Source organism: Ranitomeya imitator, chromosome 4, assembly GCF_032444005.1.
Source record: "Ranitomeya imitator isolate aRanImi1 chromosome 4, aRanImi1.pri, whole genome shotgun sequence".
NCBI classification, from domain to species: Eukaryota; Metazoa; Chordata; class Amphibia; order Anura; family Dendrobatidae; genus Ranitomeya; species Ranitomeya imitator.
In genome coordinates, this window is record NC_091285.1 from 508,145,619 (window position 1) to 508,162,852 (window position 17,234).

The 17,234-nt window shown below is 42.0% G+C and overlaps 1 protein-coding gene across 2 annotated transcripts in view; it reads right to left on the minus strand.

The window, feature by feature from the left end:
* The window catches only part of ATP8B4 (ATPase phospholipid transporting 8B4 (putative)), a 372,592-nt gene that overhangs the window by 71,657 nt on the left and 283,701 nt on the right, over nt 1–17,234 (minus strand). For both annotated transcript variants that reach the window (XM_069766048.1, XM_069766049.1), the window contains one exon: nt 14,943–15,131. In XM_069766048.1, the coding sequence (XP_069622149.1) occupies nt 14,943–15,131 (189 nt within the window). The remainder of the gene's footprint in view (nt 1–14,942; nt 15,132–17,234) is intronic.

Consider the following 17,234-nt stretch of genomic DNA (forward strand, 5'->3'; position numbering starts at 1 on the left):
AAATGTCTTTTTTCGGCCTTACTAACTATGTTACTATTGTATTATGGGGCACTGTGCATTGTATTATATATTATGGGGACACTGTGTATTGTATTATGGGGCACTGTGCATTGTATTATATATTATGGGGGCACTGTGTATTGTATTATAGGGGCATTGTGTTTTGTATTACGGGGGCATCATGTATTGTATTATAGGGCAGTGTGTATTGTATTATGCATTATGGGTCATTGCGTATTGTATTATGTATTACTAGATGGTGGCCCGATTCTAACACATCGGGTATTCTAGAATATGTATTTATGTATGTATATAGCAGCCACATAGTATATAGCACAGGTCACGTAGTATATAGGAGCCATGTAGTATATAGCAGACAAATACTACGTGGCCTGTGCTATATACTATGTGGCTGCTATATACATACATATTGTAGAATACCCGAGGCATTAATACAGGCCACGCAATATATAACAGTGGCCACGCAGTATATAACACAGCCACGTACTATATAACACAGCCGACGCAATATATAGCAGCCACGCAGTATATAACACAGGCGACGTAGTATATAAGACAGGCCACGCAGTATATTACACTGGCCACGTAATATATAGCACAGCCCACACAGTATATAGCAGCCACGTAGTATATAACACTGCCCACGCAGTATATAGCAGCCATGTAGTATATAACACTGTCCACGCAGTATATAACAGTGGCCACGTAATATATAGCACAGCCCACGCAGTACATAACACAGCCGACATAGTATATAACACTGCCTATGTAGTATATATCAGCAACGCGGTATCTAACACAGCCCACGTAGTATACAGCAGTGTGGGCACCATATCCCTTTTTAAAAAATAATTAAAATAAAAAAGTTATATACTCACCCCCTGGGATCCAGCGAAGCTCCGGCCATACGCGAGCGGCTGCCGCCATCTTCGGTTCCCAGGATGCATTGAGAAATTACCCAGATGACTTAGCGGTCTCGTGAGACCGCTAAGTCTTCTGGGTAATTTCGCAATGCATCGTTGGGAACGGAAGATGGCGGCAGACGTGAGCACATCATCGGACGATGGAGGGTGAGAATAGCAGGTTTTCTGTTTTTTTATTATTTTTAACATTAGATCTTTTTACTATTGATGCCGCATAGGCAGCATCAATAGTAAAAAGTTGGGGACACACAGGGTTAATAGCAGTGGTTACGGAGTGCGTTACCCGTGGCGTAACGCGGTCCGTTACCGCCGGCATTAACCCTGTGTGAGTGGTGACTGGAGAGGAGTATGCGGGCGCCGGGCACTGACTGCGGGGAGTAAGGAGCGGCCATTTTCACGCCAGACTGTTCCCGTCGCTGTGCCGCGACCAATCAGCGACTTGGATTTCCATGACAGACAGAGGCCACGATGAATGAATATCCGTGACAGACAGACAGAAGGACAGATAGAAAGACGGAAGTGACCCTTAGACAATTATATAGTAGATGGGGTATCATGTATTGTATTATAGGGGTATCATGTATTGCATTATGGGGCACTGTGTATTATATTATGGGGCACGGTGTATTGTATTATGGGGCACTATGTATTGTATTATATATTATGGGACACTATATATAGTATTATAGGGGCATTGTGTTTTGTATTACAGGGGCATCATGTATTGTATTATAGGGCACTGTGTATTGTATTATGGGGCATTGTGTATTGTATTATGTATTATGGGGGCATCATGTATTGCATTATGAGGCACTGTGTATTGTATTATGGGGCACGGTGTATTGTATTATGGGGCACTGTGTATTATATTATATATTATGGGGGCACTGTGTATTGTATTATGGGGCACTGTGTATTGTATTATGGGGCACTGTGAATTGTATTATATATTATGGGGGAATCGTGTATTGTATTATGGGGCACTGGTTTATTTCATTATACATTATGGAGGCAACGTGTACTGTATTATGGGGCACTGTGTATTGTATATGTATTATGGGGGCATCGTGTATTGTATTATTGGGCACTGTGTATTGCATTATATATTATGGGGTCAATGTGTATTGTATTATATATTATCGGGGCACTGTGTATTGTATTATGGGGCACTGTGTATTGTTTTATGTACTATGGGGCACTGTGTATTGTATTATATATTATGTGGGCACTGTGTATTGTATTATATATTATAGGGGCACTGTGTATTGTATTACATATTATGGGGCACTGTGTATTGTATTATATATTATGGGGGCACTGTGTATTGTATTATGGGGCACTGTGTATTGTATTCTGTATTATGGGGCATTGTGTATTGTATTATATATTATGAGGGCATTGTGTATTGTATTATATATTATGGGGGCACTGTGTATTGTATTATGGGGGCATTGTGTTTTGTATTACGGGACATCATGTATTGTATTATAGGGCACTGTGTATTGTATTATGTATTATAGGGCATCGTGTATTGTATTTTGGGGCATTGTGTATTGTATTTTGGGGCACTGTGCATTGTATCCATGATTAAAACCTTGTAGGTTGAAACATGTAGGATTCATTCCTTGCATTGGGATTGCTCATCTGCATATCTGTGTTTTTTAATATGATAATAAACGTCAAGTTTTAAGAATCATATCTCCTGTGGTCGCTGGAGAAAACTTTTCTTGTGCATTGTATCATGGGGCACTGTGTATTGTATTATATATTATGGGGGCACTGTGTATTGTATCATGTATTATGGAGGCATCGTGTATTGTGTTTTGTAATATCAGGACATCATGTATTGTATTATGTACTATGGGGGTAATGTGTTTTTTACAATGTATTATGCGAGCATAGATTATTTTGTTAAGTATTATTGGGGCTTCGTGAACTGCATTATAGGGGCATTGTGTATTGTAATTTGTATTATGTGGTAGTTGTATATGTAGTATGTATTATGGGGCATCTAGTATTGTACTATGGAGTCATTGTGTATGTATTATGTGGCAATGTGTATTGTATTATGGGGCATCGTGTATTGTATTATGGGGGCATTTTGTATGTATTACATTGTGCATGTATTATGGGGACACTGTATATTATGTATTATGGAGCATCATTTATTGTATTATGAGGGCATTGTGCATAGTATTATGGGGGAATTGTATATGTATTATGGAGCCCTGTATATGTATTATGGGGCATCAAGTATTGTATTATGGGGGCATTGTATATGTATTATGGAGGTATTGTAAACAGTTATGCTCAAAAGTTTACATACCCCGGCAGAAGTTTTGCTTTCTTGGCCTTTTTTCAAAGAATAGGAATGATAACACCAAAACTTTTTTTCCACTCATGTTTTTTTTTAATCAGATAAATTTTTATTAAGGAAAAACAATGATAACAAATGACATCAAGCTATTATTCACATATAGTCATATATTTTTATGAACAAAACTCCCCCCTCCCTTTTCCCCCCCTAGAGACCCCCTTAATGCCTTCCTCATTTCCCATCCGATATTCCGTCCCCAATCCAAATACAATTGTATAGTATGAACCTCATCTACAACATTATGCATCCTCCCCACAAATCTAATTCCATTCTATCCATGGCTGCCATATGTTTTGAAATACATCGAGTTTATTTCTCTTAGAATAGATACTTTTTTCCAATAAAATTATATGATCCGCCTGCGTAAGAAAGTCTCATCTAGTCGGAGGCTCCTCCCTGATCCAGAACCGAGCCATCAATGTCCTTGCTATGAATAACAATCTAGCAATCGCCAGTTTAACCATAGATACCATTGCTATTTCTTCCACATAACCTAATATACAGACCAGAGGGTCTCTGGGAATGACACCTATATACCAATTCAATCCGATTCAATACAACTGTCCAGAAGGCAGACAATCTAGGGCAATGCCACAGCATGTGTAACATGTCTGCCTGTTCCTGAGAAAATCGTGGACACTCGGAATCAGACCTCAAACCTAACTTGAACAGTCTATCGGGAGTTCTGTAAGCTCTATGAATTACATATTGCTGAGACATCCCCCCAGGTTCGCTCATAGAGATCTTAGGCACATATTCTAAAATAGATTCCCATCTATCATCATTTATCTCTCCCAATTCAGCTTCCCATTTCACTCTAGACTTGATGGGATGTTTGACTAGAAAGGTGAATAATAAATCTCTATACACTTCTGAAATTGCCCCCGTCGTCCCGCTGTTCTCCAAAATGGAAACCAGCGTGATATCTATCTGGATCTCAATAAGTTTTCTCCGACATTGCGACTGATACGCATGCTGAATTCTTTTATAATGATATAAATTTAAATGTGATAACTGGAATTCTGTTTGTAACTCCACGAATAACTTAAGTCTCCCTTGACCCATTAGCTGACCCATCCTTCTAATTCCTGCCTCTCTCCAGGGCCCAAATCCTTCCATTTGCTTAAATTCTTGTAAATTTATATTATCCCATATAGAAGAGTATTTGATAAGGCCTGTGACACCCCTAATCTGTTTAACTTTTTCCCATACCTTATGAATTAGGAGAACCGTAGGAAACCGAGAGCCCAGTTTTTAACATTGTCCCCCTTCCAAACTCTCACCCAGAGGCCATTTTCCAATTAAATATCTCAAACTACTTGGCGATTGCCCCTTTCCCATCTCCTCCCCCCATCCTCCAATATGCTGGCATTGTGCTGATAAAAAAGATACCCAAGGGTTAGGGAGCGCCAAGCCTCCTTCCACCTTTGGCCTCTGCAAAGTTTCTAGTTTAAACCTTGGGCTCCCCCCCCCCCCCCATATTAGTTCGCCAAACAGCGATTTATTTTTACGGAACCTACTCTGCGGAATCCAAATTGGAGAATTATGCAGTACATATAACAGCTGCAGCATCACAATCATCTTGGTCTGTAGGACTCCGGAATCAACGGATCCTTATCAGCTTTAGGAATGACCACAACAATGGCCTCTCTCATAGATGTAGGTAGTATTCCCCTCTCCAACGACTCATTAAATACCTTCTCCAATTTAGTTATTATTTCTTCATTAAAAAATTTATACACTTCTGCCGGAATGCCGTCCGCCCCCGGGGTCTTATTACCCGCCATACCCGCCAGTGCCACCCTCAGTTCCTCCGCTGCCATCGGCCTATCCATCCATTCTCTATCTTCATCACCTAGTCTAGGAAGCTTAATCGCACTCATATACCTGTTCATCTCCTCTTGACCTTTATGTAGCTTAGAGGAGTATAGCTCACTATAAAATTGTTTAAATACATCCAAAATTTGATCCCCTTGTGTAACCACATTACCTTCCTTTGTTTTAATTGCGTATACATGCGAGGATTCCTGTTGTGCCGAAGCTACCACTGAGAGCAAATGTCCCACTTTTTCACCTTCCGCATAGAATGCCTCGTTCTGGAATGCCTGCAATGTCTCTGCCTTACGGGTGTGAAGTTTATTAACCTCCGACTGGGCCACTCTCATGTGGGTCTGCGTAGCTTTTGAACACTGTGCACCCAATGCCTCCTCCGCTGCCCTTAATTCCTCCATCACTGCTTTATCTAGTTTTTGAGACCTAGTCTTATATCGAGATACTTCTCTGAATAAAATCCCTCTCAAAAACGCCTTCATAGTATCCCAAACTATATGACCCTCTGCACTACCTTCGTTTATCCTAAAGAATTCTCCCAGTTCCTCTCCTATCTTTCCCATATCCAGCAACCGTAACCAAAAGGGTTGAATTTTCCATTCCATACCTGCCAACCGCTGCTGTTCTCCCAATTGTAGAGATACCATCAGAGGACAATGATCCGATACAACTCTGGGCAATTATTCCACTTCCTGCACCAAGTTATCCATACCTTCATTTCCCAAAGCCACATCAATGCGAGACAAGGAACCATACATCGCCGAGTAGCACGAGTAAGTGTAGTTCTCCATATTTCGAACTCTCCACAAATCTATCCATCCAATTTCCCTCATGTTTTTTCCAAAAGGTGTTACATTCCCTTCCTCTCTGTTCCCTGTATGTTTGCTCCTATCCCAATGATCATTTGCAATATTATTCACGTCTCCTGTTATGATCTGGTGGCCTAGGAGCAGCATGAGACGGACTCTAGAGAAGGTAGTCCCTGTACTGACCGCAAACCCTGAACCTAGCAGAAAACTAGAAGTAGCCGTGGGGGGTACCTAACACTCCCTAGACCCCTCGGCACAGCCTAAGATCTAACTTACCCTAAAGACAGAAACAGGAAACCCATCTTGTCTCAGAGAAAATCCCCAAAGGATAGATAGCCCCCACAAATATTGACTGTGAGAGGAGAGGGAAATAACATACGCAGATATGAAATCAGATTTTAGCATAGGAGGCCATACTAGCTAAAAAGAAAGAATAGAACAGAGTACTATGCGGTCAGTATAAAACACTAGAAAATATCCACCGCAGAAAATACGATCACCACATCTGACTAAAGACATGGGGGGTATATCTGCATCTCCAGAGAAATAGCTAGGCTGCAAAAAATCCTTCACAGACTAAGCTGGACAAGACAAAAACATGAAAATGCACAGAACTTTAAGGTCCACAGCAAGTGGACAGCAAAAACAAAGCCAGGACTTATCTTTGTAGAAAAGCACAGCAAACTGGAGAGACCAGCAGGGAAGTGAATCCTTCCAGAACAATGGACAACTGGCACTGACTAAAGGATCCTGCCAAGCTATATACCCCAGTCAGTTTTGCAGTTAGTAGATACACCTGTCCACTCCTGCAGTCCAGGCACAACTGCATTACCCTCTACAACCACCGGAGGGAGCCCAAAAGCTGAATTCACAACAGTCTCCTATTACAAGCAACGGGACCCCAGTCCATTTCCCCGATATGTCTAGAATTTCCTGTCTCTTTGTTCGCGAAAACGGTGGAGGGATATATAAAGACACTATACATAATAATCTATTCAATATCTTACATACAATAAACACGTATTGCTCGTCTTTGTCTATTATAACCTCCACTTCTTCATATGGAGTAGAAGTGCGGATTAATACCGACACTCCCCTAGCATAGGCTGAGTTCGTCGAGTGATAAGCCTTCCTCACCCATCTTTTTTGTAACATAGCTACTTTGTCTTCTACCAGGTGTGTTTCTTGAAGGCAAATCACTGGGGGCCTCAGCTTCAACAGATATTGTAGAATTGCGGCCTGCTTTGAGACATTGGCGAGACCCCTAACGTTCCAGCTTAGAATTTTATATCACAATATCAAACGTTTGACTCATTAAAAAAGAGGTTTCGGTCCCCTCCCCCCGCCTCCCCACCTTCCCGCCTCTACCCCCAGTCCCAACCTTCCAACTGAAATAACTCCCATCATTCCCTTCGATCCCCCTCCCGAAAAACTGTTTTTCTCCTACAACTTTAAAGTTGATAAGAATTCACTCTCCCTCTCTATTTGAGATCTAGGAGGGTGTTTTTACAGCCTAACAATACAAGCTCAATACTCCAACTACTCTGCCGTCCACATTTATCAAACTGCAATGTCCGTTGCGCCGCCGAACACAACCCACATATACCAACATAGCATTATGTCACCTCAGAGATGACCATTAACTTATCAAATTCAAACTGAATAACAGGTAATCACTGTTTCAACATCACTCAGAGTCTGCTTCAATGGGACCGTTCCGCTCTGATATTTTTGGTGTTAGAATCAAGCCAGTGTGTCGCCTCCTCTGGATTCTGAAAAAAGTGCACCCGATATCCAAGGCAGCGACTCTCAGCTTAGCTGGGTAAATCATTGAATAGCGCAAATCCATATCCCGTAGTCGCCTTTTTACTTCTCCAAACGTCATTCGGAGCTTTTGGACGGCTGCAGAATAATCTGGTTAGATGGAGATGCGATTGTTGTCTATGGTTAGATCCGCACAGTTCCTGGCTTTCCTCAGCAGGGTATCCCGGTCCCAATAATTCAGAACTTTAGCCAAGATGACTCTTGGGGCTGATCCTGGGAGCAGGGGTCTAGTGGCCACACGATGTGCCCTTTCAACGCAAAACATTTTAGTGAGACCATCCCCTCCTACAGTGTTTTTCAGCCATGACTCAATGTACTCAGTGGGGTTATTTCCTTCCGCTTTTTCTAGCACCCCCACAATCCTCAGGTTGCTCCTGCGGGAGCGGTTCTCAAGATCATCGGTTTTATATTCCAGTTCAGCTATACGCTGCACATACTTTTTTCCCCTTTTCAATAGTTAATTAACCTGGTCTTCAGCACTCCCCACACGTTCTTCCACCACCTCCACTCTCTGTTCAACTTTGCACACTGCAGCATTAATCGCACCCATCTCTCCCTTTAATTCATCCACACGACTGTTCAGAGCTGCAAGGGCAGACTTGTTGTACATTACTACAGAGAATATATCTTTGAGCGTCGGCTCTGCTATGTCTAGTGTGTCCGGCTGTTCAAGCTGGTCAGCACGTGCAGCCACATCAGGGGATCTCTGTTCCTCCCCACTGCTCTGCGACTGGCCCCCTCCTTCTTGTTGTTCCCCAGGGACATATTTTGTTTCAGGTCTCTCACCTTCAGCCGCTGACCGCTCATTAGCAGCCTCCTCTGACCTCGCAAAGCGTTCCAGCTGAGCGATCACCTACATCTTCCTTTGATATGCCGCGCTCGCCCTTGCCACCTCCTCTGCAGTCTCGGCGCCATCTTGGGCCTGAGAGCTTCCCGACGCTGCCGCCTCCTTCTGTCTCATGCGCGTCATCCTCTTGCAGGACTCCTCTCCGCCCGACTGTACGCCACTCACTGCTGCTCCCCGGGTCCCTGCACACTCCTTAGTGTGATTTCAGCGCTCGGCGGTGCCTGAGATACCAATATTTAGGGAGATTGTGGCATTAGAGCTCCACCGCACGTCCGTTCACATCCTGCGCTAGGCCACGCCCCCTTTTTCCACTCATGGTTAGCGGTTGGATGAAGCCATTTATTGTCAAACTACTATATTTTCTCTTTTTAAGTCATAATGACAACCCAAAACATCAAAATGACCCTGATCAAAAGTTCACATACCCTGGTGATTTTGGCCTGATAACATGCACAGAAGTTGACACAAATGGGTTTGAATGGCTACTAAAGGTAACATCCTCACCTGTGACCTGTTTGTGTGTAATCAGTGTGTGTGCATAAAAGCTGAGTGAGTTTCTGGGATTCAGACATACTCTTGCATTTTCCATCCAGCCACTGATGCTTCTGGATAGTGAGTCATGGAGAAAGCAAAATAATTGTCAACAAATCTATGGGAAAAGGTAGTTGAACTGTATAAAAACGGGAAAGGGATACAAAAAGATATCCAATGAATTGAAAATGCCAGTCAGCGGCGTTCAACCTGTGATTAACAAATGGAAGATCAAGGGCTCTATAAAAACAAAACCATGGTCAGGTAGACCAACAAAAATGTCGTCCACAACCGCCAGGAAAATTGTTCAGTATGCAAAGAAAAACCCACAAATTACATCAGCTGTGATACAGGACTCTCTGAAAAATAGTGAAAAAGCATAGAGACGAGGAACAAAACTTCTGGAACAAAGTAATTTGGCTTGATGAGACCAAAACTTAACTTTCTGGCCACAACCATAAACTTTACATTTGGAGAGAGGTCAACAAGGCCTATGACGAAAGGAACACCATTCCTACTGTAAAGCAAGGAGGTGGATCGCTGATGTTTTGGGGATGTGTGAGCTAAAAAGGCACAGGAAACTTGGTCAAAGTTGAAAGAAAGCTTAATGCAGCACGTTATCAGCAAATACTGGAGGCAAATTTGCACTCATCAGCCAGGAAGCTGCGCATGGGACGTACTCGGACGTTTCAACATGACAACGATCCAAAACACAAGGCCAAGTCAACCTGTCATCGGCTACAGCAGAACAAAGTGAAGGCTCTGGAGTGGCCATCTCAGGCTCCTGGCCTCAATATCATTGAGCCACTCTGGGGAAATCTCAAGCGCGCAGTTCATGCTAGACAGCCCAGGAATTTACAGGAACTGGGGGCTTTTTTGCCAAGAAGAGTAGGTAGGTTTACCATCTGAGAAAATGAAGAATCTAATCCACAACTACCACAAAAGACTTCAAGCTGTCACTGATGTTAGAGGGGGCAAAACACGGTATTAAGAAATGGGGTATGTGAACTTTTGATCAGAGTCATTTGGATGTTTTGGGTTGTCATGATGATTTAAAAAGAGAAAACACAGTAGTTTGACAATAAATGGCATCACCCCACCACTAACCATGAGTGGAGAAAAAGATTTTTACATACCCCGGCAAAAATTCTGCGGGGGTATGTAAACTTTTGAGAACAACGGTATGTATTATGCAGCATTGTGTATTGGATTACTTAGTTCAGGAAGCACTGTGTATAGAATTATTTAACAGAGAACCATGTGGGTCTTTATTACAAATATGGATGGCCCTGTCCCCTATTTAGAGCAGTCGAAATTCATACTCCACATGGTGTCACTCTAGTTATGTCTACACATGATACATTGCAATTTGTATTCCTCTAAATGTGATTATACACCCTGATCCACCATAACCCACAAGTGTACAAACAAATTACAAGGGGGCCTGTGCGGCTTAGATAATATTCACTAGGAGTATGTCTACCACGTCACAGAGAACACAAAAAGTACCTAAACACTATGTATAAAGATTATTCCTAAAAAATGCAGGATCCGGCAAAGCTTATATGTGAGCATTTAACCCTGATATAATCAGAGGTATTGGAGGACTCAAAACAAACACCAAACGATTTTCATCTGTTAACCCCATGCAGACGTAGATGTATTTACAGGGCGTGCATTCGTTCATTAGTGACAAGTATAGTAAGTTCTTTATTTAAAGGGAACCTGTCACCCCGAAAATCGCGGGTGAGGTAAGCCCACCGGCATCAGGGGCTTATCTGCAGCATTCTGTAATGCTGTAGATAAGCCCCCGATGTTACCTGAAAAAGGAGAAAAAGACGTTATATTATACTCACCCAGGGGCGGTCCCGCTGCTGGTCTGGTCAGATGGGCGTCTCCGGTCCGCTGCGGCGCCTCCCATCTTCTTTCCATGACGTCCTCTTCTGATCTTCAGCCACGGCTCCGGCGCAGGCGTACTTTGCTCTGCCCTCTTGAGGGCAGACAAAGTACTGCAGTACGCAGGAGTCGGGCCTCTGACCTTTCCGGCGCCTGCGCACTGCAGTACTATCCTCTGCCCTCAACAGGGCAGAGCAAAATACGCCTGCGCCGGAGCCGTGGCTGAAGATCAGAAGAGGACGTCATGGAAAGAAGATGGGAGGCGCCGCAGCGGACCGGAGACGCCCATCTGACCAGACCAGCAGCGGGACCGCCCCTGGGTGAGTATAATATAACGTCTTTTTCTCCTTTTTCAGGTAACATCGGGGGCTTATCTACAGCATTACAGAATGCTGCAGATAAGCCCCTGATGCCGGTGGGCTTACCTCACCTGCGATTTTCGGGGTGACAGGTGCCCTTTAATGGCTTCAGTTTGTAAATCAATAGATAACGGAGGCATATAAAATCCACCATATCCTAAGTTTGCTCTTCTCCGGATTCTTTTCTCCCTGCTCATTCCCCCTGAATATGCAAACATGTGTTTACTGGTCTCACTGGTCTCCGTGTGGATTAGCAGACACGAAAAGGGTGGATGGAGAATTGTGATGAATAACAGAGATCTCTCGTCTATTCATGGTTTTGGTTAAAAAAAAATTCTGAGGACAACCGCAGCTTACAGCCAATTTGTGTTTTAGAAGCTTTTTTTTTTTTTTTTCCACATAGCCAGTATGAACATTCAACGTCTAAACTGTAAGAAATATCTTCTATAAGTAATGGGTTTCCTGGCTCAAAAAGAACCATGAATTAAATGTAGAAATAAAGGGAGATTAGAACTCATTTCACTTCTTGGATTTGTGATGGATTTCTCGAAATGAATCGTTACTGTTAAAGTGAAGTGTACACCTCATTAATGCTGTGATATTCAATTATACGGAGTTTTCTACAATATCAAATGAACCGTAAAATTTTGAAATAGAAAAGGCGGACACAAAAGAAAGACTGCAGACAGGACAATCTGGAAGGGAACAGTCTGAAGTGTGAGAGGTACAAGCTGGGAGAAGACGATGGACTGGATGTGGGCACAAGCCAACGGAGAGTTTCACAGTTCTAGGAAGAGAGCAAGACATCACAGACAATGCGCATTTGCTAAACTTGTTTTAGGAGAAAGATCTGATTTTGATCAGTTTGGAATTTTTATCTTCCAAAACAGAACGTAGTTTCTGCCTGTTCACATGATGGCGCAACCTGTCAGATGACGACGATGGTTACGCGTCCCACCCATGCACGAGCCAAAGGGCATGTAAATGTACAGAAAAAAATACATAAGCAGAAGACATACATTGGATATTTAAAGAGTAACCGTTGTCTTAATTTTTATTACAAAAATCAATAGAGCACATGAAAATAAGTAACTTTGTAATATATCTTATCAGGGAGATCTGCTGCTTTCTCTTATTGGATTGATCCTTCGCTGGAATCCGTGAACACAGACTGTCACATTACTGAGATGACAGTTGGTGACTCTATCATTCTATGGAGGGAAGGGGGAGGAGCATCCTGCTGCATAGAACTTTATGAGCACCAACTGTCATCTATCTCAGTAATGGGAACGTCTGTATTCACTGTACACAGTTTATAACCTATGAATTGGGAAATTTGAGATGGAGACCAGGAGAAATTAGATTTCTGTAATCAGACATATTACAAAGTGTTTTATTTTGAAGTGTAGTTTTAACTTCTGAAAAAAAACATGGTTACTTTATAAGTGTTCCGGCACAATGATAATAAATATAACTGTGATCCTTTAGAAAACACAAATCACACACAAGTTGTGCTAAATGCAAACGCTCTTCTTTTAGCAAAGATTATAATTGGCAATAGGCAGTTTTCACCTAAAATGTCCACTGGGCGATATATATTTAGTAAAATAGTTGTTAGAGCAGTAGCTATAGTTTTCAAATAATATGACTTTTTGAGAAAATATTAATATCATTCTACATAAATAAAAAAAAAAAGACTGAACTTTGGCTATACCCCTAAAGGTTGATGATTCATCAACCCTTAAAGGGAATCTGTTTTCACTTCACCATCTGAGAAGAACTTGATGAAGAGGTAGAGGCCCTGATGACAGTGATGTATCATTTACTCGGCTGCTTGCTGCAGTTTTGATAAAATCACAGTTTATCTGCTGTAGATCTAGCAGTTTGATACAGGGCAGCCTTCGGTAATTTAAAGGGAATCTGTCACCAGGTTTTTTCTATCCCATTTGAAAACAATATGATGCTAGTGATTTCAGTGATGTGGTACTCGATGGATGCTTTCTACAGTTTTGATAAAATAATATTTTCTGCTGCTGATATACCAGTTCTCAAAATCTGAGCTCTGTATAACCTTGCCCCCACCAGTGATTGACAGCTTTCTGAGTGCACTGTGCATAGGCAGAAAACTGCCAATCAGTGGCGGGAGCGGGTTGAGAGAGAGATCATGGTAGCAGGTTTACTAGTCCTCTAGTGATAATCTCTTGCTGAAAAAACTACAACATGTAGCCCATTAAGTGACACATGGCTGGAATCAGGGTCACCTGGTGAGATTCCCTTTAAATGAAGAATAGACTGCAGCCACACACAATTTAGTGATTATTGGCCATTACAGTCATTGAACAGGCTATATATGTTTAATATATGAATGATATTTATTGAAACGTTCTTTCATGTGAAGCCCTTTTGCTGACTAATGATTATAAGGAGAACATTTTAATCACGGTGGCGCAGTGGTTAGCACAGCAGCCTTGCAGCGCTGGGGTCCTGGGTTCTAATCTCACTCAGGACAACATCTACAAAGAGTTTGTATGTTCTCTCCGTGTTTGCGTGGGTTTCCTCCGGGCACTCCGGTTTCCTCCCACATTCCAAAGACATACTGATAGGGAATCTAGATTGTGAGCCCCATCGGGGACAGTGATGATAATGTGTGCAAACTGTAAAGCACTGCGGAATATGTTAGCGCTATATAAAAATAAAGATTATTATTTATTAATCATGTCTGACTCCTTCCTAGACAATAGCGGTCTATCATCGGGCAGGCTAAAACAATCATTCATTGTTAGAGTTCACCCAGCATTGGTATAATGACCCAGTTTGATAAATTTTACACTAATTCCGGCCACTTTTATTGCTATTCCACAAATATTTAGTCAGATGTATTTATTGAGTGGCAGGCAAAGCTCAATCACATCTTCAAGTACAATCAAAATGACGATCATTTCTTAAGCAGACAGTAATAGAAGCAGGTGTTACGGCTGAACAAGATTAACATTTGCAGCCACTTATACAAATTGCCATTTAATGCTGCATAGTATAGAAAATGTGTTCCTAAATCATTTCATACCTTGATCCCCTAAAGCATATATAACAATAAGAGACACATAAGATGGTTCTTCGATCTCGAGGAGTCTGGGAGCTTTCACACTGTGTTTAGGACACGCTTGGTGGCCCCTTCAGGGCATATGTCCATCCCCCCTACTCCACCTGTCAAACGGGATTTGGACGTATATGTCGACGGGGCCATAGACTATAATATTGCCGGCAGGGTGTCCGAAGGCAGACATCCTGATGCAGTCTACTATGTCTGGGTGTCCGCCTCTATGATGCACGTCATAGAGCGTGTTTGCTCTGCCAGCACCATTATAGTCTATGGACCCGTCGGTGCATACGCCCGAATCCCGTTTTGCGGGGGGTTTGGACATAAGCCTTGATGGGGCCACCAAGCGGGTGCTGGAATGCATTGTGAAAGCCCCCTTAGTGGGTGTGCTGCATGGGTAAAACACATCATTGGAAAAAGTTCATTACCTATAACTGACATCCTTTTTCTGACATTGTTGAAGTCTAGTATGGCTAAGAGTTGGTATGTGACAATTTTCCCCATCTCCTGCACAGTGATGGTCTCCGGTGTTCGAGATTTGAAAATGAAGCCAAAATTCCTTGCAGCAGTAACCAAAGCTCCTTCATCTGGTGACTGAACCTGGTAAGAAAGATCTCCTGTGCAGTTAAAAAAGAAGAAAAGGGATATAAATAATGGGAAAAACAAGTATTTTTTAAACTGTCAGATATAAAAAGGCATCTGGCATAATACTGATTAACGAAATCCTGAATACACCATTTCATTCATCAGAAGATGCCATAACACATACAGTAAGATGCTAAGCTTTAATGGAAATTACTTAAAGGGATCCTGGCACTCGGGTCATGCTGCCCAAACCATGAGCAGCCGGAATCAGAGTTTGGCTGCATGACTACTACTCTGACACCCTCGGAATTTCAGACAATTCATAGTTTGACAAGCCAGCCGGGGACCATAGGAAGAGACCTAACTGGTCCAGTGCGACTCATGGCCGGCTTCTCCCTGCCCCGCTCCAGGTGATTGACTGCTCTCTGCCTATATACATACAGGGTCATCCTGTCGAGATCGAAAAAGATGTATAAATTAGCTTCTTCAATCATGGGAACCTGCAGATACACAACTATGGTGTATGGTAAAGCATATTCAAGGTACAGTATAAATATTCCTGACTTCAATTTAAATATTATAAAAATTGATGATGTGTCAAGAAGGTGACATGGTGGCTTTGTGCAGACCACAATGTATAGATGTGTCATTGTAATTCTGCCTCTGCTGATAAGGAGTATGCTGAAAACTCTTCCAGAATCTACAGGAAGTATGAGCCTAATAAAGCGCCAATGATCAATGTGAAAATTGCAAGATTTCGAATATAGTTTTTTAATAAAGAATTCGATATGAAAATAAAAATATTACCATATTTTTTAACTACATACTTGCATAGTGCAAAAACCTGAATTATACAATAGGTGATTTTATGATGATCGCTTCCTTATAAATGCTGCCAATGATCCTTCCTATAAAACCAAATCCTCTTAAATGCTTGACGAGATCAAATCTTCGGGGTAAATCCTATGATAACTTAAAAAACATAACCACATTTATCTAACCGAATCCAACGAAAGATAAAATAAAGGAAAAAATTGTGCATGGGAAAATAACGTCAAAATGATTTATTTCAGAAACATCTATGAACCAAGCCAAGCAGCGCTGTGCTGTACAGAAGAGGATCCCCTAACAGAAGCCTGCATTTATTATATATGACTAATAAAACTGGAAAGATCAACCTTTAATGGGCAGAAAGAGAAACATTTCAGTTTTGCAATATCTATAAACCTTTGGGAAACATCCTTTTTTGGTCAAATAAATGCGTGTGAAAAATTTCACAGGAAGATGTGTGGGACCCATTCATAAACATACACATCATGAGCAATTTCATTGGTATCATGTCTGAGTCACCAGCAATTCTGAAAATTCCAGAACTGCAAACACGTGTCTGTCCTGAAAGCCACGAGGAGGCTAAATTATAAATACTGGAAGCTCATGTAGCATAACTCCTGTACGGGGCAGTACATGGCGAAGGCTCACCGCAAGGGAGATTCTGCATCCTGGTTAACCCTTGCCTCTACCAAGCCTACAATCCTTAGCAACAATCAGTAAATTAAATGGAAGGACTCATCGTATCCATTACTAGATCGGGTTTTCAGAGCGGTCAACAGAACTAAGTTATTACAAAATCAGAATTTATGTGCATTATTAGCATCATGGTTTTGCACATGCCTGATAAGGCAGCCTTAGGGTATGTGCTAAAAGTTTTTAGATCAGAATCGGAGCGGAAACTCCATGTTTTTGAAGAGTTTTGAGCTTTTGTGGAGGATTTGGAGAGTTTCTGCTCAGTTTCTGCTCTAAAACATCCTAAAAGAAAACTCAGTCTGCACTTACTCTAATTTATTCAGGTAGATTGTGCCTGAAACTCGCCTGAAAAAGCACAGCAAAAACGCAGTGGAAAATTAAAGATTAGCAGCAATGTAAAAACGATGCGCGTTCGGCAACTGCAAAGTGGTTAAAAGAAGGAGCTTGGTTATTCTCTGTCCCCTGAGGAAGTCGATGCGAAACGTGCGTTGGGGCACGTGCTAAACTCACAGTCATGAGTACAGGTGAGGACCGGACATGATGTGAATCGATTCACCAACAGTTAGGGAGATACTCTGCTGGTCACTGACTTGAAAATACATATACTGCGC